The sequence below is a fragment of the Mchenga conophoros genome, linkage group LG19 (assembly GCF_057382185.1).
Source record: "Mchenga conophoros isolate Kocher_MC1m ecotype Shallow Benthic linkage group LG19, M_conophoros_male_GT1.1, whole genome shotgun sequence".
Classification (NCBI taxonomy): domain Eukaryota; kingdom Metazoa; phylum Chordata; class Actinopteri; order Cichliformes; family Cichlidae; genus Mchenga; species Mchenga conophoros.
The window spans coordinates 12,252,465-12,276,228 of record NC_140544.1 but is presented as its reverse complement, the minus strand read 5'-3'; the positions used below and the strand labels follow the sequence as shown (position 1 = coordinate 12,276,228).

The 23,764-nt window shown below is 41.3% G+C and overlaps 3 protein-coding genes across 3 annotated transcripts; 2 read left to right on the top strand and 1 right to left on the bottom strand.

Annotated features, from left to right (window-relative positions):
* Positions 1–17: 17 nt before the first annotated feature.
* On the bottom strand, positions 18–4,815 carry tmem54a (transmembrane protein 54a). Its single transcript, XM_085258142.1, has 6 exons — positions 4,647–4,815; positions 3,349–3,545; positions 2,929–2,988; positions 1,630–1,824; positions 1,404–1,541; positions 18–327 (listed from the first exon to the last, which is right to left on the bottom strand). The coding sequence occupies exons 1-6, from the start codon at positions 4,678–4,680 to the stop codon at positions 202–204; spliced, it is 750 nt and encodes a 249-aa protein (XP_085114268.1). The 5' UTR covers positions 4,681–4,815; the 3' UTR covers positions 18–201.
* Positions 4,816–7,909: 3,094 nt separating this feature from the next.
* On the top strand, positions 7,910–10,585 carry zpcx (zona pellucida protein C). The gene is made up of 9 exons (XM_085256871.1): positions 7,910–8,366; positions 8,438–8,550; positions 8,619–8,692; positions 8,765–8,936; positions 9,021–9,126; positions 9,206–9,291; positions 9,363–9,439; positions 9,516–10,371; positions 10,457–10,585. The coding sequence occupies exons 1-9, from the start codon at positions 7,947–7,949 to the stop codon at positions 10,476–10,478; spliced, it is 1,926 nt and encodes a 641-aa protein (XP_085112997.1). The 5' UTR covers positions 7,910–7,946; the 3' UTR covers positions 10,479–10,585.
* Positions 10,586–10,974: 389 nt separating this feature from the next.
* On the top strand, positions 10,975–22,496 carry pabpc4 (poly(A) binding protein, cytoplasmic 4 (inducible form)). The gene is made up of 15 exons (XM_085256872.1): positions 10,975–11,591; positions 13,868–14,061; positions 17,424–17,539; positions 18,489–18,628; positions 19,253–19,347; positions 19,422–19,559; positions 19,678–19,773; positions 19,847–20,116; positions 20,885–20,975; positions 21,072–21,167; positions 21,294–21,424; positions 21,505–21,595; positions 21,696–21,826; positions 21,908–22,032; positions 22,130–22,496. The coding sequence occupies exons 1-14, from the start codon at positions 11,399–11,401 to the stop codon at positions 22,007–22,009; spliced, it is 1,884 nt and encodes a 627-aa protein (XP_085112998.1). The 5' UTR covers positions 10,975–11,398; the 3' UTR covers positions 22,010–22,032; positions 22,130–22,496.
* The last annotated feature ends 1,268 nt before the right edge of the window (positions 22,497–23,764 follow it).

Here is a 23,764-nt window from a genome sequence, read left to right as displayed (position 1 = left end):
GTTATTGAGCAACAAAAGGTCCCGTAGTTTTCAGTTTTGTTTGGAAAAGTTTTAATTCTTTAACACAAGAATACAATGCATTTTGATATAAAAAGGCTAGCCCTATTGTCAACTTGTCTTCATACATTAAATGTGTAACAATCCACGCTTTAGCCAGTGCAGCTCAGCACTTTGTAACCTATTCTCTTAGATTCAGCTGCTTCAGAGTAAGTCACTCTGCACCCCAGCAGTGTTGCTGTCCAGCAGGTCATCCTGCTCTGTAGATCCCACTTCAGTGTCCGTCTCCCTGTATTGCAGTGCTGGTGTGGTTTCAGCAGATCTCCGCATCTGAAATATGAATGATTTCACATGATGTTTTCCAACAGTGGGGATGGGATAGAATTAATAGCACAGGTTTACTTCATGGTGGTAATAAGATGTCAACTTCTAATCTCTTGGTTAGAGCTACTGCAAAGCTATATATGCAGAAATTGGTTCAAAACAGATCATTACGCTGCACCGATGCTTCAGCTGAAAAATAAATAAAACTGTGTTACGCACAAATATTAATTTAATGGAAGAACAATTTTAATGCATCAGATTCGGTATTAATTACAGGGCTACGATGACAGCGATACATTTCTTGCGTAGCTGGCTTTTTTCCTTACTTCAAATAGGTGAGACCTTATTAATATGAGCACTGGAAAAGTGCTTATATAAAAGTGCTTAAAGTGCACACGTTCAGTTTTTAATATTGTTCTAGCGCACAGAGACACTCAAAGTCTGCTGCTATTTCTGCATCAACCTCTGTGTTTAATTTCTTCACTTTTTCTTAAAATTATGCCATTTTTTTCCTAAAATTAATCATCGCTTCCCTTCTTTGCTCTGCTGCCACTCAAAAGTGATCAGTGACTGTAAAAACAGAACCAGAGAAGGATAGCTGTACATGTATGCTGGATGGATACTCTAATTCCACCAACGATAGTTATCCAGTCAGACAAGCAAGAGATATTATTCACACTACTGCAAACAGAAGGCACAAGTGATAAGAATAGGAAACATGGTCGTTAAAATGATCAAATAAAACTATTCTTGTACACAAACTTTCTCTTGCTAGAGAGACCAAGAAGGACGTCCCACAGATGGCGATATGACATCTTCAACATCTTTGCAAATTTTCTTTTCAAAGTATTTTTCAACCAAATCTAGACATGTGACGTCTGGCTGATGATTATTCAGCATTTACATGTCTGCCTTTTTAATATATATTTATTACAGAGAGATATCATTGTAAGAATGTCAGGTAGAAAATTATCGTTATCATTTTCCTCACAGAAACAAAATCTTGAAATTTGTTACTATGATGTGACCCTAATAAGTAATGTACCGCTAACGCTGCTGACAATGATCTGACTGTCGCTTACCCTGTTCTTCACACGTGGCCTCTTCCTGCATGGACAGAGGTAGAGGAATGAAGTGCAGGCAGCAAAGCAATGGAAGGAGAACACTGCTTCCACAACAGACATAAAGATGAGCGGCAGCCACAGAATGATGGTGGTCGCCTTGATGAAACAAAGTGCAAAACTGATCACCATACAACAGTTCAAATCAGAAGTGCGGTCACTAGATGAATGTTTATATTAAACTTACGTAGATACGGGTGGGATCAAAGGGGCATTCGTTTGTGATGCTAAAAGAGCTAATATTCTGAACGGCTGCGTTGCATTGTGACAGCAGGGCCTTTCCTTTGGACATAATAGCTGTAATCACAGAAGCTAACAAGCCCACGGTGGAGGCAGACGCCAGGAAACCTGCTATGAAACTGAAGACCAGCAGGACCCATATCTGCAAAAACAACACGACGAAAACAGAGTTGGTACAATTCGAATGATCTTGAAAGTCAATACTTGAAATGACCACCTTTAAGTACTATTCAGGAAAAGTTCTCCAGGCTTCTTGAACGACATTCAAAGCTTTGTGGGACTGTGGGGAGGCCAAGCCATGACTCAAAATGTCCCATTGTGTGTTTTTCCATCCAAGTATGCTTTTTTGCACTGCCAAAACAGCGCTGGGATTATTGTCATGCTAACAAATAAATAAATCAAATGAAGCTGTGGCCAATTAGACACATTCCTGATGGAAAGTGTGTGATGTGACTGCACATCAGGCTAAGATATGCTAAGATCTAAATTTTCAGCCAACAGCACTCTGGGTAAAACTGCTATTTTATGCCTGTCAAACTGTTATTTTTAAACTGCAGCATTTTTCATAGAGTCAGTTGAAGAAACTGGAACAAACTATGTGATTTTTGTGACAGGCTACTTGTAACAAAGTTCCTAAAGAAGCAATTTGAAATGTGTTCATATAGGTCAGTGTTACGTGGATTAACAAAAAAAAAAAAAAAAAAAAATCTCAAAAACAATCTGAAAATTTTCAGATACAGATACAAAAAAACCAAAGCAAAAAAACAAAACAACTTTGGACGCTAGCTTTAGAATGCCTGGAGAACTATTGCTCAAGAGTCTTGATGCATGCTCAATCATCCAGGTAAGTAAATCTCCAAAAGTTGATTCTGTTCATCTGGACTGAAAACGCTACGTCCAGATGATCAGAGTCAACTTTTGAAGTATTGCTCAAGAGCACTCCTTGGTAGCACAATATAAAGAAGTGTGAGTTGGCTAAAGCCTTTTGAGCTGTAGTGTATGTTGGGAAGTGATAGAAATATTTCTCCATGATAGAAAAGATGACATTTAGCATGTAGCTGATGGCACAGATTGTTCAGTGAAAACACATCCAATGTTTCAAACCTGTTTGGAGCTTACGCTTGCATGCAAGTATGTTACGTATTTAAATCGTTATCTACACACACACACGCACTGAGTCACAAACAAAAAGCAGGTTCTAACAGCAGCCAGGAAACAAGAGCCGTTTGGCAAAGTGAATATTTACCAGGATCCTGTTTTTCTTGTTTCTGGATAGGACTATAACTGTTATTCCACAGATCCCTCCCTAAAGAAAAACCAGAAGTTCAGCAAAAGAAGATGATTACTCAGACAGATGACGCAACATGACTCAAACATTCAGTTTAACATTCAAGTGACAGAGAGGACACTCCAGCTGTATACTGAATGTGCCATTGTGATGGTTTGATCATGTTTCTGATTGTAAATTTGTCTCTGTAAACCTGCTTCTCCTGCAGCTTTTCAATGGGTTTGTTTGTTTGTTTGTTTAATCCAGGGATTGGCCCTTTGGTGTGGTCAGGATAAAGCCATTAATGACCCTTAAATATATGTTCTGTAATTTTGTCTCTTTTTTCCCCTTTTAATATGCAGTATGTAACAGTACGCAGCTGTCAGTCCTAGCCCTTACCAAAAGACCTGCCACGATAGCGATGATATTGGCGATGGGGTACACCAAATTCTTGACCTGGCGTTGCAGACTGATGTGTCTGAGCACAGTGCTGTGCACCAGTGCTCCAAGAATAAAGTTTACATGGCCCACCAGCACCAGCGCCAACCCCATCTTCATCAAGACTTTGTTGTCCTTGAGGTTGGCACAGCATAGTCCTGAGGGAAGCCAAAACCAAAAATATGTTATTTTGAAATCATGAGCTTAACTTAGCTTTGAACATGATGATCTCTGCCGGGGGGAAACGGATAAACAGCTACATCATCATTGCATTGTGTGTGCAGCAGTTCATACTTTCTGACAGCTGTGTGCACATCAGCTTGACGCGTGTGCATACAAGTTTATTAAATGTGAACTGAAATACGATCTCAATGTGAAACACTGAGACCTTGTGTGAAGTTAGTGCAGACTTTACCGTGACTTATGCAGAGTTAAAAAGGAAGCGGGGCAGCGGTTAGCACAATATGAGAACAAGGCAGTAACCACAATTATCCCCAGCCCCCTGCAGAGAGGCCTGAAGATGTCTTCCACTGCTTGCAGAAAATACTGCAGCTGTGGTAAGACTGCAGGTCTCAGCAGGCTCACGCTGCACTATTCTGTGTCCCTCGTTTTAAGAGTGAAGCACACATGTTTAGAGACCATGTAAGAAAATCCTGAACCAAACAAGACAAAGCTCAGGGTGGGGTGTTCAAACATTTATCAGCACACAGAGGTGGCCCAATGGTCCGCTGCTCTCACGCACAGGTGGGTGCTGTTGAAATACTTGTTTTCAGTCATAATATTGGCAGTTTGTCCTTTGTTGCCACACATTTTCCCACCACAGTGTGAAGTAGCAGTAACAGTACTGAATTCCCAGTGTGAATAGATAAAGTATAAGCTAATCCTTTCACCTTTGTTTGGCTCCATACTTTTAAAGGATGCTTAGAGGGGTACAGGCTCCATACCGTACTATCCTATCCAAACTGTTAGCATCCAATAATTCACAGCTATCTAAAAGATTCACTTGTATATCAAGGAAAGTCTAAAGAAATATCACTGATAGTAAAACCCAACCATACGATGGGTGGATTATTCTTAACTGGTATAAACGGCGAGAAAAACACTAAAATATTAAGTTATAATAGAACAATAACACTGTGGTTTGATTATGTCTCTTCCTCACTGAGCTCCATGTTCAAAAGCACAGACCACGCCTAGAAACTTTAGCACGTACATTCCCCTGCTCGGTACCTGCCAGACTACGTGAAAGGTTAACTCACCTGTGCCCGTCTTTCTGTTTCCTTTGTTTTTCATATTATTGTCGTTTGTAAATTCATTCTCGACAGCTTTCTGACTCGACCGTTTTTCGGCGGGTTGTCGGTTTCTTCTAAACGCCGCACACCTGGGAACACACGGGCTCTACCTGAGCGGAAGCTCCGCCCACGATACCTTAAAAAAACAAAACAAAACAAAAAAAACACTCCAGTGTCGGTCGGAGACAATAACAAGTATTCATATGTTTACAAACAATACAGCTTTATTCACATACGCTATTGTTATAGTTTATTAGATTGTTTTTAGATTTTAAAAAAGTGTCATGATCGTGATCCCATCCATTAACCTCCTTGTCAGGGTCGCAGGGGGACTGGAGCCTATCCCGGCTGTCTTAGGGGGAGAGGCAGGGTACACTCTGGACAGGTCGCCAGTGTGTCGCAGGGCTAACACCTAGAGACACACAACCATTTCCACTGACCTTCACGCACACCTGTGGGCAATTTAGAGTTACCAATTAACCCAACCCCACTAACTGCATGTCTTTGGAGGGAGGGAGCCGGAGTACCCGGGGAGAACTCCACACAGAAACACCCTGATGGATTCAGGACCTTCTTGCTGTGAGGCAACAGTGCTAATCCCCATGTCACCGTGCTTCATGATTGTGTAATTTATTTACCACAACGGCAGGTTTAAGTGGACTCAGACAAACCTTGTCTGTTGCTGGGAAATACTCTTATACTTATGAATGCTGTTGACTGTAGCTTACATATTCTCTGCAAAAAGTATAAAACTAAACCTGGATTTAACCTTCCTATTCTCCCAGAATGAGAATATAGGCCAATTGTTATTTACAAGACCAAAAGTCTTGAATCACCCCTCATTTCTTTATATTTTGCAAGGAAATTGGGAATTAGTGCAGCTACTTCTTAAAACGTGTAGACTACACTATATGGAAACAGATAAGGCACAAGCAGAGTTTGTACAAGTCTAACAAGCCTTGAGGGGCCGGGGAGTATTCCTTTGTGTGTTTTTATATTCAGGTATGCTATAATGCTATACTGCATTGTTAGTGCGCTTGGGATCATTGTCATGCTAAAAAAAATGAAGCTGTGGCCAATCAGATGCTTTCCAGATATCAAAAAGTTTTTCTACATTAATAATCCCATTAATGGGAAACACACCATGTTTGAAATGGAGCCCCAAACATGACAGCACCTCCACTGTGTTTTACAGATAGCTTTCAGATACTGTTTCGTCCTCCTCTTGTCCAGTTTCCTCAGTTTTTAAGGACTGCATGATATATGCCAAGGTTTCAGCTGATAGCTTTCTGGGAATCCCTTTGTGCAAAAGTAATATTTCATGCCTGTGAATATATTTTATCTCTGACAAAGATTCTACTAAAGAAATGGGAACAATCTGTAAAATTCTTTAAGACAAAGAGCCAAAAGTTACAATTTAAATTTGTTTTTTGTTCTAACGTGTCTATTATGTGTAGACAAAAAACTGGTTCCTATGAGTTAGATCCCTTTTTAATGCTTAAGTGACTCATATGTCAGTGTTAAGTGTCTTAACGAATGTAAAAAACATAACAAAAACAACCAAACACTCTTCCAAAAATTGTCAGGTACAAGGACGGGACTTAAAATGAGTGAAAATGTGGCCAATGTTCAAAGAAAACCTTTGAAAGACCTCCAGAAAACCCAGTGGAAAAAAATGTCTGTTTGGAAGCTAAATGTAAAGAAATGAGGGAGGCTCAAGACTTTTGCACAGCACTGCATTTGCCTGCTCAAGCCTTATATTGCTGGGGAGATATAAAATTTTCCTGACTTTGCACAATCCATCACAACAATACCAGTGTCAAATAAAAGAAGAAAGTGTTGGGCAAATGATCTGTATTCATCGGGTCTTAATCGATTAGTCAGCTGCTAAAAAAAAAAGCAGATTAAAAACCACATTCAGTGCCCCAAATTCAAAATCTGCAACTATCCTTTGAAGCACCGCTCCTCTAAAACAGCAATAAGGATAATTATTAGGTTATTTACATTATCAAATAACAAAATAACTTAAAGCAAAAATTGGGAAACGTAAAGTCCGAAGTCTTTATATTAAGGGCCATCAATCAAACAATACTGTTTGCTCTGGGTCTAAACAGAGCGCCTTGTGTGTGACATCTTTTGCGCTTTGAGCGTTCACACTAGAGCGCGTTTGCTGTCGCGTTTTATTTGTAGTGTGAACGAGCAGAAAAAAAAATCGGATTTGATCAAAAAATCGGAATTGAGCATTAAGACCTGCAGTGTGAACGTAGCCTTAGTCAGCTTTTTGACAATGGCTCCACCTAGATGAGGCAGAAGGTGGTGTGCTCTCAGTTTATGTCTTTCTTTAATCTTTTATAACCAGTTTCCTCTTACGTGCTATCCTTCAACTCCTTTCATTCCTTGAAAGTATTCCAGAATTATAGTGTGATTTTGTTTTCTGCCATGTGTGCCGACACACATCTAACACATGTAATCTTAAATCTTAAATCTCGAGGTTCGCTCAACACAGAAGAAAAGCCAGAGTTAAATTACATGTCTTTCATCTACTTAATAGAAATATATAATTTTGAATATTTTTGCCTAAGAAAATTCTGTAACATAAATACAAGTTTTTTGGTGTTATAGACATTAGATTAACCCAAACTAACCAAGTTTTCACAACTTTTGGTTTGTTCAGATTGTAGCCGAGGAATGGCCTGCCAGATGACTTAACCTACAAGTTTTCATGTTATCGCCAAGCCCACAAACACCTTACAAACAGGCATAATTCTTATATCCAGCACCATATTTTTTGTGTTTGGAGTCTACTAAAACAGTTTTGTATAATTTATAGTTCCAAATAATCCTGACTTATCTTAAACTGGGCCTTGGTGCAGCCCTTCAGTGTCCCTCTGTCTGAAACTAGCTTTTTTCAGCTCGTCTCCATATAAAGCCATCCTGTCTTTATGCCTTCTGGTTAGAATAGTTCTCAAGAACAGGTTTAAACGGCAGCTGGTTGGGCCTTCAACGGAGTGATTTCTAAAACCAAGTTCTGAAAAACCACAAATGTGAACAAGATACACATTTTGCTTCATTTATTTTTGCATTTTTCACTAACAGCATCTTAGATGTGTCCCATCCACCTGCCGTGGTGTTAACACTGAATAAAGAATCATTTCCAGTCAGCTTCATTGGCTTGATTGCCAGCACCTGTCTCCACTATCGCTGCACCTTATTAATGATGCACTTGTCAAAGAGAATGAGCTGAATTGTTGGTCCTGTTTGGGGCTCATGATGGGGACCACGCAGATATCTTTATGTGTGTTTCTTGGTTGTGTTATTGCTGTTCAGTCTGTTCTGTATCACAATGGCAGATTCACCCAGGATGTTGTGGGAGTTTATGAAAATCGAGTGCCTTTTTCATTTGGAAGAAACTTTGATTTTACTCCGCAAGGCACAATCTTCAGCTCCTGGCGATCCTGGACCCCTGACTTTCACAGGCTAGCTGGACTCTCTCCCTTCCTCAATGTTCCCAGAGTACAGGTGTATTGTGACGCATCTACACTAACCGTGCTGGTTGATAAGAGTGTCAGTGGTCTCAAACTGACTGGAGAGGAAATACAGCTGGGCAATGGCTGCTTCAGCAATGGAGAGCTTGCAAATGAATTTGTCTTCACTTATGGTTTTGGTGAATGTGGAACTACACCTATGGTGAGCATAAAGTTCTGTTGCAGTTCTGCATCTTTTTATGAAGCCTTTACCAAAACTGCACCATCTTACAGGTGGAGGATGACTTGGAGGTGTTCACCAACACCCTGTTCTTGAATCTGAGAAGAATTTCTCCCACCTGGTGGGAAACTCCCTCTGCAGTCCACGTGTTCTGTGTTGCAAAATGGTATGTTCTTACTTCAGTGTCTGCAGCTAGTCACCAACCATACTTACAGTAGGTCCATGTATTTACAGGTTGAACAAGATTCCAAAGTTTAGCGACACAGCACTTCCTGAGAATGATGACATTAGCATCAAAGCCATGAGTCGTAAGTAATAAAACACATCCAACAACAAGTTTTAGCTGCAGCTTAATTTGTAAACACAGTTCTTTCCTGCAGCGTCCTGGACGAGCGCAGCAGAGTCAAATATCTACAAAAGAGGCCAGCTTGTCAATCTTCAGGTTTTGGCTAAAACCAGAATAAATCAAGAGGCTTTCATCCAGTCCTGCTTTGTCTCTGTGTTCCCTGAGCCTCGGGCCAAACCAAGGCAAACAGTCATATTTAACAAAGGGTGAGTTTTCAGTTGGGTGTCTATCTCAACTGTTTTTGTTATGTCTAACCTTCTGATTGCCTGTGATATCACTGCTTACTGCAGGTGCGTAACCCCACTGGGTTCCTCCACTACTAGAGTGACGTTTGTGGCCTCCAACAGCGCAGATGCGGTTAATTTTGTTCTGAACACGTCTTATCTCATTTCTGAGGTAAGTCTCTATAAACGGATTGCACTAATGTGCAGCTCTGAATCTTCTCTGAACTGAGTTGTGTACTCTTCTCTACAAGTTGTATATCCACTGTAGCGTGCTGATCTCAGGCCAAGGTGTCACCCCAGGCTCTAAATCCTGCAACTACAATGTGATTGAATCAAGGTATCAATATTCACATAATGTATGTGTTTGTTTCTTTTACCAATGTCCTATAAATGAAACTTTCCTTTCAGATGGGAGGAACTAAGTGGTGATTTGGAGGCATGTGAGTGCTGTAGCTCAAGGTGTAAAGGCAAAAACCTTCCTGGTGGTAAGTGCTTTGGTTTTCTGTCTGAAGGTGATGGAAGACAGAAACTTTATAACAGACTTGCTGCGTGTCATTTCAGATGCCAAAGCTGTGGTCAGCACTGGTCCCTTTGTCATTGTGGATGAAGATGGTGAGAGAACTCTGCCTTCAATCGCCGAAGAAGAAAGCGCTAACGTCCCAAACTCCATGCAGTCTGCTCTTCCAGATCTTGCTGATGTGATAGTTTCTTCTGTTCCAAGAAGCAAGTTCAATGCTGGCCCAGAGGGTGTAGTGGCTGTAAGTCAGGACCCTGCCACCAGGCTGACGCTCTGGCTACCTGAACAGGTGCCTCCTCAGTCTGACTCAAATGACATTACCAAACTGCATTCTTCAACCACAAATCAAGAACCTCATCCGAATCCGACCAATGAGATCAAAGGTCAAAGTTTCAGTAGTGTTTCTCCGTCAACTATGAATTTGCCAACTATGGTTAACGGATGGAAGAGTCCTCCACACCCAGCTGTTCCAGAGGACTTCAAAAGAAAAAGCCGGTCTGGAAGATCTGGTAACTTTGACAGCAAAGAGGAACCGGTTAACTTTTCTTTGCCAGCTGAGATTAGTGTAAAGTACCTTATGCTGGTTGAACGGCCAAATTCAGCAGAATTGGACAACACAGCTGCTGTAGAGGAATCCCAAAGTGAAAAATGGCTGCAGAATGAGATTAAGGACCCAAACCATGATGACCTGCCCCAGATGCTGACAGATGGTGCTATGATGCCTGAAGGAACAGATGAAATCCCACCAATAACGCGCTCCAAACTCTCCTTTTCCAAAGCTGCTGATGGGTCGCAGACACTGAGTTATGAGGAAGAGGCAGTGGTACACAAGACAAGTCCAGTGGAAAGAAAACAGTTGAAACTAAAGGGGCTGCACTCAACTTTCTTGAATCTGTTGAGGTAAATGACTTGTTTGCAGTTAGCTGGCAGACTGTTTAATGCATGTGAAGATGGCTGATTTAATTTGGTTTTTGTTTTTCCTCAGGAGGATGAAGAATGCAGAATAACCACGGCTTTAAAAGACTTTAAACTTGTACTTGAGATAAATAAAACTGATGTGCACTTATCTGGTCTCATTACACTTCTTTTATTTAAAAAAAAAAAAAAAAAAAAAAAAAAATTGTATTAGTCCTTTATTTATCCAGGTAAAAATCTCATTTCCAAGAGAAACCTGGCATCATAGCAGCAAGTCTGAAATACAAGCTGCATTTTTAAATGACACTGTCGACTAAATAAGGCAGTCATACTCATTCACAACATTTCTCCACCGGTGCTCAATAGTGCATCACATTATTAGCCTGTTTATGAAACGCCCCATCCTGGCTACAGTGAAAGGCTTTTATTCCCACCCAGATGTCGCTGTGGGGAGCTGGGCGCTGTAGTTGGGACAGTACCATGTGCGCTCTCCCTTTTACGCCGCATGCTCAGTGTTTTTTCCACCCCAAGTTTGACCCGGGCCACTATTTCCTCCGCACCGTCACTCTCTATAAAGTGCCCATGCTTCCCCCCACGCAGTCTCTTTCCCCGGCCACAAAACAACCGTGAGTGTCCAACTCACTGTTCCTGAAAAACTTAAAATAAAAATAATATAAAAAATATAAAATCCACAAAATCTTAAAAAGTGCAGATCTACTTAAAGAAATAGAAACCTTTAAAAAAATAGCAAAATATTATTTAAAAACAAACAAACATCAGGCCTCCGGCTTAACTCGAAGTTGTCGTCTTTTTTAAAGGAAACACTTCAGAAGACACACGTCTTTATCGCGCTGCTTTTTCCAGGTTTGGCATTTTCAAAACGCCCGATCAGCTGTTTGTGCAGCGTGTCTTTAAACCAAAGCGCAGTTTGGATCCGGATTAGAGACCATACCGACATTTTTCTGGCGTTTTTTAAAACGAAGCCTTGCGTTCATCCTCTGAAATCAGCGATATGAACACAGCGACGGGGAGTTATCCGATGGCTTCTCTCTATGTTGGCGACCTGCACCCCGACATCACGGAGGCTATGCTGTACGAGAAATTCAGCCCAGCCGGACCGGTGCTCTCCATTCGGGTCTGCCGAGACATGATCACCCGGCGGTCCCTGGGATACGCTTATGTGAACTTCTCACAGCCGGCTGACGGTAAGCAGGGATGGGATAGCTGTGCTGTGTGAGCACGTTGCCTCCACAAGGCGTGAACATGTTGACATTTCCAGCCTGCCATTGAAACTGTGTACAGAGCCTGAATTAAACGCAAATAAATGTGGTTAATTTTGCAGTGTGAAATGTTCAAAGCAGTTCTTTAGACTGTATCAGTTATTTGACCTACATAAGCACGTCCCAGTTCTCGTGTATGGTTGGGAATATAGCAGCCTGTGTGTGTCTCTGATGTAATTCAAGCCCCCAGAACATGCAGAATTTAAACTGTCCTTAAAAGTTGGCCAAAATCAACAAACCATCCCCATAAATCACAGGCCTAGATTTGGGTAAATGGAGTCTTTTCCTACACCTTTTTAAAAACCAAAATGACCCATTTCTGTGCCTATTTAAAGGGCCAATGAGTTGAGTGAAACTAACTCCCATTGCCCTCTGCTGGCATGTTCACTGAAAGCATGAAAGAGACAAGCACAGCTGAGCCCGCTGCACTGCTTGTTGCTTGTTTGTGCTGCTGCTTGTCTGTATATTCACTGCAAATGGAAAAACCTGATCCTGTTTCTATTTGAATTGAATCCCAGCTTTAATAGCTGGGATTAGTTCACTCACACTGTTGGGTTATCTGTTATATCCTCACCACTCAATGCTGTTAATCTGTCATGATACACAAAAGTGAATGTATATGTAACCGTATCAGCAGTGCTGTTAAGTACCTTTTGTGATAAAACTGTTTCCAGTTACAATACAGGAGTATCAAAGCACTGAGCAAAGGTAGCAGGTGTTGTGGTTCTTTTTGGCGGTGCGCTGACACTGTTTGTCCTATCAACAAAAAACACCTGTCACAGCTTATCTGCGCTCGAGTTGGTTACCAAAAGCCAAAGTAAATGAGAGGTTACGAGTGGCTCGCTTTCAGGATATCGTTCCGTTACAAATGTGAGAAGAGCCAAAAGTTAGAAGACACCATTTGTTACAAGAGGTGTAGACACCAGGGGGGAGGGGGTGTTGGCTGCTGGGCATTTATATGGAGTCCTGAGCACGTGTCTGTGGGGCAGTAGCTTTGTGCCTGAATAATACAGCTACTAATGCAAAACTATAACAAAGCAGTTGTCAGTAAAGAGCGTTTCATATGAAACAGCGGTCTTCATGCTTCACTGTGTTCCCTGCTGCATTTCTTAATCTCACAGTTGTATCTGTAAACAAACACAAACCCGGGTGTCGCTCTTCTGAGCATTCTTTTTAAACATGTCTCTTCCCCATCAGTGGTAGAGAATGCCCTACTCGCACTCCATGCCAGCACATACCTCTCAGGACCCCTCTCTAAATATAGCTTTCCCCTGTGCAGCCCAAAACGTGCCTGCTCCGTAATGCTTAAATAAAAAGTGGTTAACAATAATGGGTAATTCAAGACCGTTAATGGCTCCATTTTCTCTTCTAAACAACACATCTGATATATGAGGTCAACAGAGGTCACTTTGGCCTTTTTTGAATAAAGTTCCCAACTCTGAACCTTCCTGAAGTCCCGTTTTTTGTTTTTTTTTGACGGTGACCACACATCTTCCCTGAGCGCACAGGTTGTGAAGTACAATTGCAAACCAAACTGCTGATGCCAGCAGACGCAAGGCAGCTCCGCTTTGTTTACCAGACACTTTCAGCTGGAAAGCTGTGTGTGTGTGTGTGTGTGTGTGTGTGTGTGTGTGTGTGTGTGTGTGTGTGTGTGTGTGAACAAAAGGACGTTTGGCATGTGCCCACATGGTGTGTGTGTGTGTGTGTGTGGGGGGGGTACATTTGTTCGCCTGGGCCTACAGATCACAGAATAAAGGTCAATGCAAACATATTACTGCTCATCTCTACCACATGAGCTGATATTCTGATAGTGTTTAAATGAAGGCCTGCTGCATTGCTAAGTGGCATGTGGCTCAGCAGCATGTGGTTAATCAGAACAGGGAGACATGTGCTCCAAGCTAGCCCACTGCAGCTGCCCCCCACACTTTTACCAGCTGCTTGCAGAAAGCTCATCAGCCTTATTGTCTGCTGCAGTACCTTCACCCCTTTGAACATGTTAGCGGCCTGTTTTAATGCATTTAAGCAGTTTCTCTCTTTTATTATTATAGTGCATGCATTAAAAATGGCTGCATTATTATTGTTGCATGGTATCAGCAGATAACAGACTGAAGCATGACACATAAAGGTGACTGATATGTTTTCTGACATGTAAATAACCACCAGTGACCTTTCCTGTGACCTCTCTGCTCTTCCTCCGGCAGCTGAAAGAGCCCTGGACACCATGAATTTTGACGTGGTGAAAGGGAAGCCAATCAGAATCATGTGGTCCCAAAGAGATCCCTCCCTCAGGAAGTCGGGTGTGGGCAATGTTTTTATCAAGAACCTCGACAAGTCCATTGACAACAAAGCCCTGTACGACACCTTCTCTGCCTTTGGCAACATCCTCTCCTGCAAGGTACAGTTGACATAACACTGATTTATTTATGTATTAATTTATTTGCTGGTTTGAAATTTAACACATACATAAATAAAGTGATCAAGTTTAACAGAAGCCTTTTAGAGGACAAATGTAAAAAAACAACGCCTCAACTGCTTTTTGCCTCAGTTTCTGTAAAATGCACCAAGTTTGCAACTTTTTGGTAGTTGCACACGTTCAAAACAAGAAAAGGGAACAGGAATGTCCCCACACCTGTTTCTTCATTTGGACCTGTTAGGCCTTTCTTTAGTTTTTCTGGTCTGATGGTGAAGAATAGGTTCTATCCAATATACCCCCATATTGATGTCATAAATTAACTTTTCTCATTGTTGCATATTTTAATGCTTCATGCTATACTTTTGTGGGTGAATAACATGCACCTGAGGGAAAAACCAAAATGAGATGCTTTGGTAAATTATTATTTTGTAAGATTGACAAATTAGCACCTTTAGCACAGAATTCTATTTGATACCATCAACAGTATTGTTTCTCCTCCAACCCAGCATGCTCTGTTGCTTTCCGATGAAGATTGTAATACTTTCCTTAATTACTTTGTAAATAAGGTGATGGACTTGAAATCTAAAATTTCCTCAAGTGCCTCCCCTTATGAAGATACCCCTTGCTGTCCTGGATCATTTACCTCCTTTTTTCCAATCACACTAAATGACTTAATTATAGTTTTAGGTAAAATGAAATCCTCGTCATGCTCTGTAGATATATTACCTCACTCTGTCCTGTCTGGGTCTATCACCAGCATTGGTCCCACATTACTATCCATCATCAACAGTTCACTGAGGCAAGGCTGTGTTCCATCTTATTTTAAACATGCTGAGGTAACTCCTCTGTTAAAAAAACAGAATCTCGATCCTAGCTCTGCTAGTAATTACCGACCTATTTCAAAATTGCCATTTGTCAGTAAATTACTTGAAAAAATTGTTGAAAATCAGTTCAGGTCTCTATTATGTAAATTACAGATTCTTGACCCTTTTCAGTCTGGCTTTCAAAAGCAGCACTCTACAGAGACCGCTCTCTTAAGAGTCTATAATGATCTGTTAATGGCATCTGACGCAGGGAACTGTTCTGTGATCATTTTGCTTGATCTTAGTGCAGCCTTTGACACCATCAACCACAAAATCCTACTTAACAGGCTGAAGGTTTTGGCTGGTGTATCTGGCTCTGCCCTAGACTGGTTTTCTTCCTACTTATCAGACAGGACCTTCTCTGTTAGGACTGATAGGTTCTCCTCTAACACTGCTGCCCTGACCTGTGGTGTCCCACAGGGCTCAGTTTTAGGTCCATTACTATTTTCTTTTTATATGCTTCCTTTAGCTAGTATCATTCAATCTTTTAGCAACCTGTCTTATCATTTTTATGCTGATGACATTCAGCTCCATATGTCCTTTAAGCCTCATCAGCTGGATAGGCTGTCCACCCTAGTCCAGTGCTTAACCCAGGTTTCTGATTGGCTTTCAAGCAACTACCTTGTTCTAAATACTAACAAGACCGAGACCATGATCATAGCTCCTCCTGAGCTACATTCTAAAATCAGTCAGGTTCTTGCCTCTTTCTGTCCATCTGTCAAGTCAAATATTCGAAATCTTGGAGTAATATTTGACTCTTCCCTGGGCCTTGACTCTCATGTAAAATCTTTGTCTCGTTCCTGTTTCTATCATTTAAGAAACATATCTAAGCTACGACATATGGTTTCCTCAGCTGAACTGGAAAAACTCATTCATGCATTTGTGTCATCACGCTTAGATTACTGTAATTCCCTGTTTACTAGCTTGGATAGATCATCTCTCTCTTGCCTCCAGACAATACAAAACGCAGCAGCCAGATTACTAACTCGCTCTACCAAGCGTGTTCACATCACTCCCATCTTATATTCTTTACATTGGCTCCCAATAGAGTTTAGAATTCGCTTTAAAATTCTTGTTTTAACATACAGAGCACTAAATGGCCAGGCTCCAGATTACTTATCCAAGCTTCTTTTAAAATACACTGCTGCTCGTCATCTCCGCTCACAGACTCAGAGTCTCTTAGTTGTTCCCCGTACACGATTGAAGACAAAAGGGGACAGAGCCTTTCAGTCTGTTGCACCAAGGCTGTGGAACAGTTTACCACTACAATTACGTTTGCTTGACTCTGTGGATTCTTTTAAAAAACAGTTAAAAACTCTTCTGTTCAAACAAGCCTTTTGTTGATCTACATATTTTATTTTATTTTTTTTACATTATTTACTTTTTATCTTTTACATTGTATATAATGTCTATTGATTTTATTGTTTATTTTAATATTTTAATATTTGTGTACAGCGCTTTGTGATTGCCTGTCTGTGAAAAGCGCTTAATAAATAAAGTTTACTTACTTTACTTACTTACTAGTTATTTATCACACATTAAATTTTATAGCCAGTAAATTATTGTTGTGGATAGGTGACTCCCAGGCAACAAACTAACAAACACCGGGCAACATGATGGTATAATAATAGATCATATATCATTATATTCAGAGAGGATATATACATTTGATGTTTTTTGTCATAAAATAAGAACGATAAAGTGCCTTTATATGGTGTTAAAGGTGCATAAATATGAAACCTGTGGCAGCTTTAGCTGTTGGTGGGTGGTTGTTAGGCAACGTGATCAAAATATCTGATATAGATAAGAACCTTCAGAGGTCTGAGATGTGCATGTTGGTTGCTGAACTCCTGACAGATTTGGTGTATTTGGTGCAAGATTACTCTTCCTGTGGTGGATGCTCACATTACACATGAAAAGTGTTTCCAGTAATGACGTCAGTTTATGTACAAATAATCCTTTAAAGCCAAAACCTCAGGATTCACTCCAAATGTTTGATTTCAGATAGTTTATAAGCACCCCTCAAACTTTCTGTTTGTGAAGGTATTCCATTTGGAAAATGGATTTATTGAGGAGATAGACTGGCTTGTTCCAGACAGGCAATCATGCAAAGCTACTCTAGGAAAAAAGCATAATGGATCCTTTTGAGCAATACTTAAACAGTATTGCTGTTTAAGCTTGTAGCCGATAGCAGCAGCCTAGAATCTGTTATTGTATCTTTAAGGGGGAAAAAAAGAAAAGAAAGGAAACTTTAATTAAAATCAGTGAAAAAATATATGAAAAATTACAATTACATTAAAGGAGTTTAACAATAAATCCATTTAAAACAGCAAAACATAATTTCTTCACTGGACACATCCAGAGAAGTGATAAAACCGATTTGAGTCGCCTTACGCCACTCTCCAAATGTCGAACTTGCTTCAAAATGAAAGAACTGCCTTCATTCATAGTCGTGTCTATGTGCGTCTCCCTGCACTGTAGGTGGTGTGTGATGAAAACGGCTCCAAGGGGTACGCCTTTGTCCATTTTGAGACCCAGGACGCGGCTGATCGCGCCATCGAGAAGATGAACGGCATGCTTCTGAATGACCGCAAGGTGTGAGTGTCTGATAATCTCTGAACTGGAGGTGTGGATGTTTAATGTTGTTGGAAGACTTTTGAAGAATTTGCCTGAATTTCAAGATGACTTTGATATAATATAAAAGTTATCATGATATTGAAAACCGCAGCTTATGTGCATCAGATCGTGTTGTTTTCTGTGTCTAATGTATAAATCTGACTTGTGTGTTCTACGTTTGTGTTGCGTCAACTGACTTTTTGTGTCTTTTTTTCAGTTGGTGAGCTTGTGTGTGAATAATATGACTAATACACTCATCTCTTACTGCCGCCAGTCTGACGATAGCCTCTAAACTAAGAGACAACAGACTAAAAACCTCTTACCTTTCCTTCCTACCAGTTGCATTTTCTGTTGCCTCAGTTCACTTGCTGGTCACCCATCTTGGAGTGTTTGTGTGTGTGTGTATGACCATGCTTGTGTGTTTTAGTGATGGATCGAATGCAGGAATGCAATACTGGATGGCAGAAGGGGAGAGGTCATCATGGCAAGGTATATAAGATCATTTGGTCCTCCTCAGCTTTCGTTTGTACTGTTCCTCCATCCCTCTCCATCTACCTCCACATCAAGTTTTGGACCAAGAATTAAGATGGTTGCCACTGTGTTGTCTAGCATGCCGACATATCTGCCTGCGTCTGGTGGTATTAACAGCAGTTGAATGGATTGTACACGTTGTTCACCCCAGGAATGATGAGTCCCATGATGAAACGTAGCTGTGAATTTGTGTTGTGGATGTTGTCCCTGTTCTTGTGTTTGCGGGGTTAGGTTTTTGCTGATCATTCTTAACGTGGAACCCCGGACAGCCAGTGTTTTTGTAGACTGGAAAGTGGAAGTCAAAAGAGATGGAGTCTGGTTTGTTGTTTTTTGCTTTTTTCTCTTTTGTCAAGCCTGTTTTCCAAGAGTGTGCCTGTGCTACTCTCCCTCTGTCTTCAGGTTTGTGGGTCGTTTCAAATCTCGCAAAGAACGGGAGGCTGAACTCGGTGCCAAAGCTAAGGAGTTTACTAACGTTTACATCAAGAACTTTGGGGACGACATGGATGATGAACGCCTGAAGGAGATTTTTGACAAATACGGTAAATCTAAATTTGTTTCCTGATCATTTCCAGATGAAGAGCTGCAGCATTTGCAGCGCTCCTGCTACTTTTAGATCGCTCTGACCACTGGTACTTGCAGTTTCACTGTAGACCTGAAACTTGGAAGGACTGCAAAACAAAACTTCTGTGTCAAAACTGCTCATCCTTCTTGATTAGGATCATTATGAGCAGTAGCGCAAGCCTGAAGGTGGTGCATCTGATTAGTGGGGCACTGAGGAGCATGCGCATCGTGTACTGTGAATTTGTCCTCCAGGGGAAGACCTGGGAGTGATCAATCAACCAAAAAGACCTAAAGTGTGGTTTATTGCTCCACAGTCTTTCCAGACTTGGCTCCCTTTGACTTTGACCTCTCACCCAGAAGTAAATCCAACTTGAAGGGTCACTGTTTGGAAATAGTAAAGATAATCCAGTGCACACTGCAGATGCAGAAATCCAGAACAGAACTTCCTGGGGGGGGGGGGCAGATCTGGTCTTGGCCGGTGCACTGGGAGCAATTTGTGAATTGTACTTTTAATGGATGAAGTTGAAAAGTGTTGTGCTTCACTGATATTCCTGTGCAGCCACATTGTTTCATTTTCCATCCACTTTTTTTGGCCTTTGCAGGTAAAACACTCAGTGTGAAGGTGATGACAGACCCCAGCGGCAAATCCAGAGGGTTTGGATTTGTTAGTTACGAAAAACATGAGGATGCCAACAAGGTACTTTGTACTTTTGGAAATGTGTCAAGTGTGCGTTTGTCTGTTTTCTCTGACAAATGTGGCTTCATTTTAAGGCTGTAGAGGAGATGAATGGCACTGAACTCAACGGCAAGACTGTGTTCGTGGGCCGAGCTCAGAAGAAAATGGAGAGGCAGGCGGAGCTGAAGAGGAAGTTTGAGCAGCTGAAACAAGAGAGGATCAGTCGTTATCAGGTCTGCCGAAACTACTGGTTGTCTGTCAAAATAAAAATCAATTAATTTTATAAACATTTATATTTCAATGTCAGTAAGTAAGCTGATGGTTCTGGATAAATCGTACCTTTTGTTTCAGGGAGTTAATCTTTATATTAAAAACTTGGATGACACAATAGATGATGAGAAACTGCGCAAGGAGTTCTCTCCATTTGGCTCAATTACAAGTGCTAAGGTAAAAATGGCTCAATACACTGAATAAATAAGAGACTTCAACACATAAGTTACCTCCGCTGTCTGTATTTTAGGTGATGCTAGAGGAGGGGCGCTCCAAGGGCTTTGGCTTTGTCTGCTTTTCCTCCCCTGAAGAGGCTACCAAGGCTGTGACTGAAATGAACGGGCGTATTGTTGGCTCTAAACCTCTCTACGTGGCTCTTGCTCAGCGCAAAGAGGAGCGCAAAGCCCATCTCACCAACCAGTACATGCAGCGAATAGCTGGCATGAGAGCCATGCCAGCTAATGCCATCATTAATCAGTTCCAGCCCACTAGTGGATACTTCATGCCAGCTGTGCCGCAGGTGTGAGAATCAAATTCAGGCTTGATGTGCATTTTAAAACTGATTGTATTACTGTGTTTAATATGAAAGGGCTATATTACAATCACAAATGCACAGATGCTTTTCACCTTCTTTGTTCAACTTTACTATTTTTGTTTAGAGCTGTAGTGCAGGTGTTATTGTGAAAAAGCTCCAAAAAGTGATTTCAGTCATGACCACTTGGTTAAAAGATGACTTCTTTTGCAAAAACAAAGAAAAGACAGAAGCTGGATGAGCAGCAGCGACACCTGTTACAGGACAGAGCAGGCAGTAATGCCATGCAAAGTGGAGATCGGTTGCAAAGTGCATTGCAGAAGCAGCAGCAACTTAATTCTTCTCCCCTTGAAAGCCTACAAGTAGGAACGCATGCATGTTCAGGGTGGTTTCTGTCATAATTCAGGCCTGCTTGAAGAACAAAATGACTGGGTGTGCATCAGAGGTTAGTGAGGGTGGTCTCTGGCTATGAAGCTATCCTTGGAAAAACTCAGAAACTATTCTAATGGTCGTCCCACCGCATTTTTATTGATATATATACTGAGGTGTCAAAACTGATCATTGAGGGTGCTGGGGTGTCCTCGAATGTCGTTTTTATGGGGGAAAGAGTTGATTTATGAGGACTAGCTACTACGGCCTGAGGCTGGGCTCAACATGGAGAGAGTATGGTGCTGTCAGGGTTGTTCTGATTGTCTCCAAGGACCCAAAATAATAAGTTTGTATTGATCACACATTTGACTTTCTTGCATTCATCAGGCTCAGAATAGGACTACATACTATGCACCCAATCAGATCGCTCAAATGCGACCAAATCCCCGATGGCAGCAACAAGGTGGACGAGGTCAAGGTGAGCCTGTGGACCATGATGGAGCACATGTCTGTGATATATTGAACATTATGCCCATACTCACATTGTTTTTATCTGTTCTTTCATCACTTCCAGGGGGTTTCCAAGCAATGCCCAGCTCGCTGCGTCAGCCAGGGCCCCGTGCCAACCTCAGACACATGAGTCCTAGCAGCAGCACACAAGGCCCACGAGGTGCATTCACAAAAAAATAGCATCAATTCGTTGACTATGGGTTTGGAATTTGAAATCAATGATATTGATGTTATACAAATGTTTTCCGTGTTATTAAAACTGTAATTTCTTCCTCGTGGTTGCTAGCTGGTGGTCAGAGCATGGGTCCTCGTCCTTCAGTTGGAGTCCCCGGTCCTCGGGCCATGCCTCCTTACAAATACGCCACTGGTGTCCGTAACCCCAACCCCCAGGTGGTGCAACCTATTGCCTTACAGCAGGTATCACATTAACTTCTCCCACATTAAGCATCCAAATGTTGACACATTGTTCCTCATTAAGTCTTAACTGTGCCTTCCAGACTCAGCCAGCTGTGCACGTTCAGGGCCAAGAGCCCCTCACGGCCTCCATGCTGGCTGCTGCACCTCCTCAGGAGCAGAAACAGATGCTGGGTAAGACTGACAGATACAAACAAATGCTGTTCAGGGTTTTGGTTTTTGGGCAAATTTATACTCACTCACAATTTTTTTTTTTTTTTTTTTTCCTCCGTAGGGGAGCGTCTGTTCCCACTGATTCAGGCCATGCATGCCAACCTAGCAGGAAAGATCACTGGCATGTTGCTGGAGATCGACAACTCTGAATTACTACACATGCTTGAGTCCCATGAGTCTCTACGTTCAAAGGTACCTCGCTACCTCAAGCACACTAAATAGTCCTGTATCCATTTTCTAAGCTGCGTCATGCTCATGTTTGTGTTTGTACAGGTAGAAGAAGCTGTTGCAGTTCTACAGGCTCACCAGGCGAAGAAAGACGCCACCCAGAAAGTAGGTGGCATGGCTCCTACTGCTGCTGCTGCCACATCCTGAAGACTCTGAGCTATTCTAACTTGGTATGGAAATCCATGTTTAGTCAAGCTAATCAATCAGGTTCATTAGGCTATAATAAAGATTGTGCGGCACTAATGGGAAGACATTGCGTTGTTTCAGAGCATAGAAAACTGAGAGGAGATGGGAAGAGACGCACTACGCTGGAAAGCCCAGAGTCTTCTGAACAATCGCACAAAAACAAAAATCAAGAAAAAAAAGGAAAACATTATTTTAAATGTACACTTTGAAAAAATATTACATAATGCATAATTTTGTAGTTCTGTAATACTTTTAACGCTGCACGCCAGATGCAGTGATGCAAATGAATCTTGAACAAAGGCCCTTTATTTTGTGGCAAAGGAGAGGAAGTAAAAAGAGCCTTGTTCTCTGTCTTTGCTTGAAAGCTTCATGTTGGTGTGAGATGACTCCTCCATCCTAACACGTTATCAATGGGTGTGTGGTAATTTCAATAAAGGGATGATATGTCCAGGCGACTCACCTTGTGTTATTTTAATTGAGAAGGAAAGTGTGCAGAAGCGGAGAAGCATATCAAGTAATCTGTGAAACGTGATGGAGGTAATGTTATGGCACGAGCAGTGGAACTGGACCACCAGCTTTAATGATCATGTGACTGTTGATGGAAGCAGCAGGATGTGATGTGGAGTGTGCAGAGCTATAGACTCTGCTCAGGTTCAGACAACTGTAATAAAGCCGCACAGAGAGCACTACAACGTGCAAATGGAGAATTACACAGAGCTGCAAAAGCAAGAGTTTACTCCAGGTAAATAAATCTAGATAATCTTCAGTGGCCAAGTCAGGCATCTGATCTCAGCCCAATAGAGCAGCCTTTTCTCATTACTGAAGATAAAACTGAAGGCACAGACCCACAAACCAAGCAGCAACTGAAGGTGACTGCAGTGACAGCCTGGCCGAGCATCTCAAGTGATGAAACGAAGCACCCGATGATATTCATGGGCTCTAGTCTTTCAGCAGTCATTGATTTTTCATCCAAATATTAAAAACAAGAAAAATTATTAAGTTAATTTGTCCAGCTGCTATTAAACCTCTGAAAATGGGGAACTATGTTTTTAAAAATGGTTAAAGTCACTCCAGTCACATCTTGACTGTTTGACATAAAATCCATGGTGGTGGTGTGCAGAGGCAAAATTGCAAAGCCTGTTATTGACCAAACACACTTAAGTGTGTGTCTGATAAACACTTTGGTACAAAGTAATACTGAAACATGATAACGTACTTATAAGTTGTGTTTGGTGTTATTTAGGGTGTTTCTTTTTTAGCATTTAATCAAAAAGAAGGAAAAAAGTTAGGAAACGTTTCCCTATATTCAAATGATCCAGTGTGGAAACTGTCAAAGTGGCTTTGCAGTGCTTACACATTACTTCTGAAAATGCAAATTTTGCAAAGAATTAAAAGGTTGTAGTAAAATGTTAAACTCTATCTTTAGCTTGTCCTATTAACAGTTTTGAGGAATTGTGAAGTTTGCAATTGTTTTCTACTATTTGTGATTAATTTCTCTGACGGATTAAAGGACTGGTTTCAGGCAGAGAGAAAATATTTGATTTAGGAGAGACATGTGGAAATTAGTTTGACTCTATTAAAAGTTAATAAAGAGAAAACAGGAGCCTTTACGAATTTTATGCCCAAAGTAATGGAAACTCTAGGTCCTCCTGCCATTTTTGCTAAGTCTTCTATTGGAAACCTCGGAGTATGTTTTAACTCTGCCTTCACGTTGGA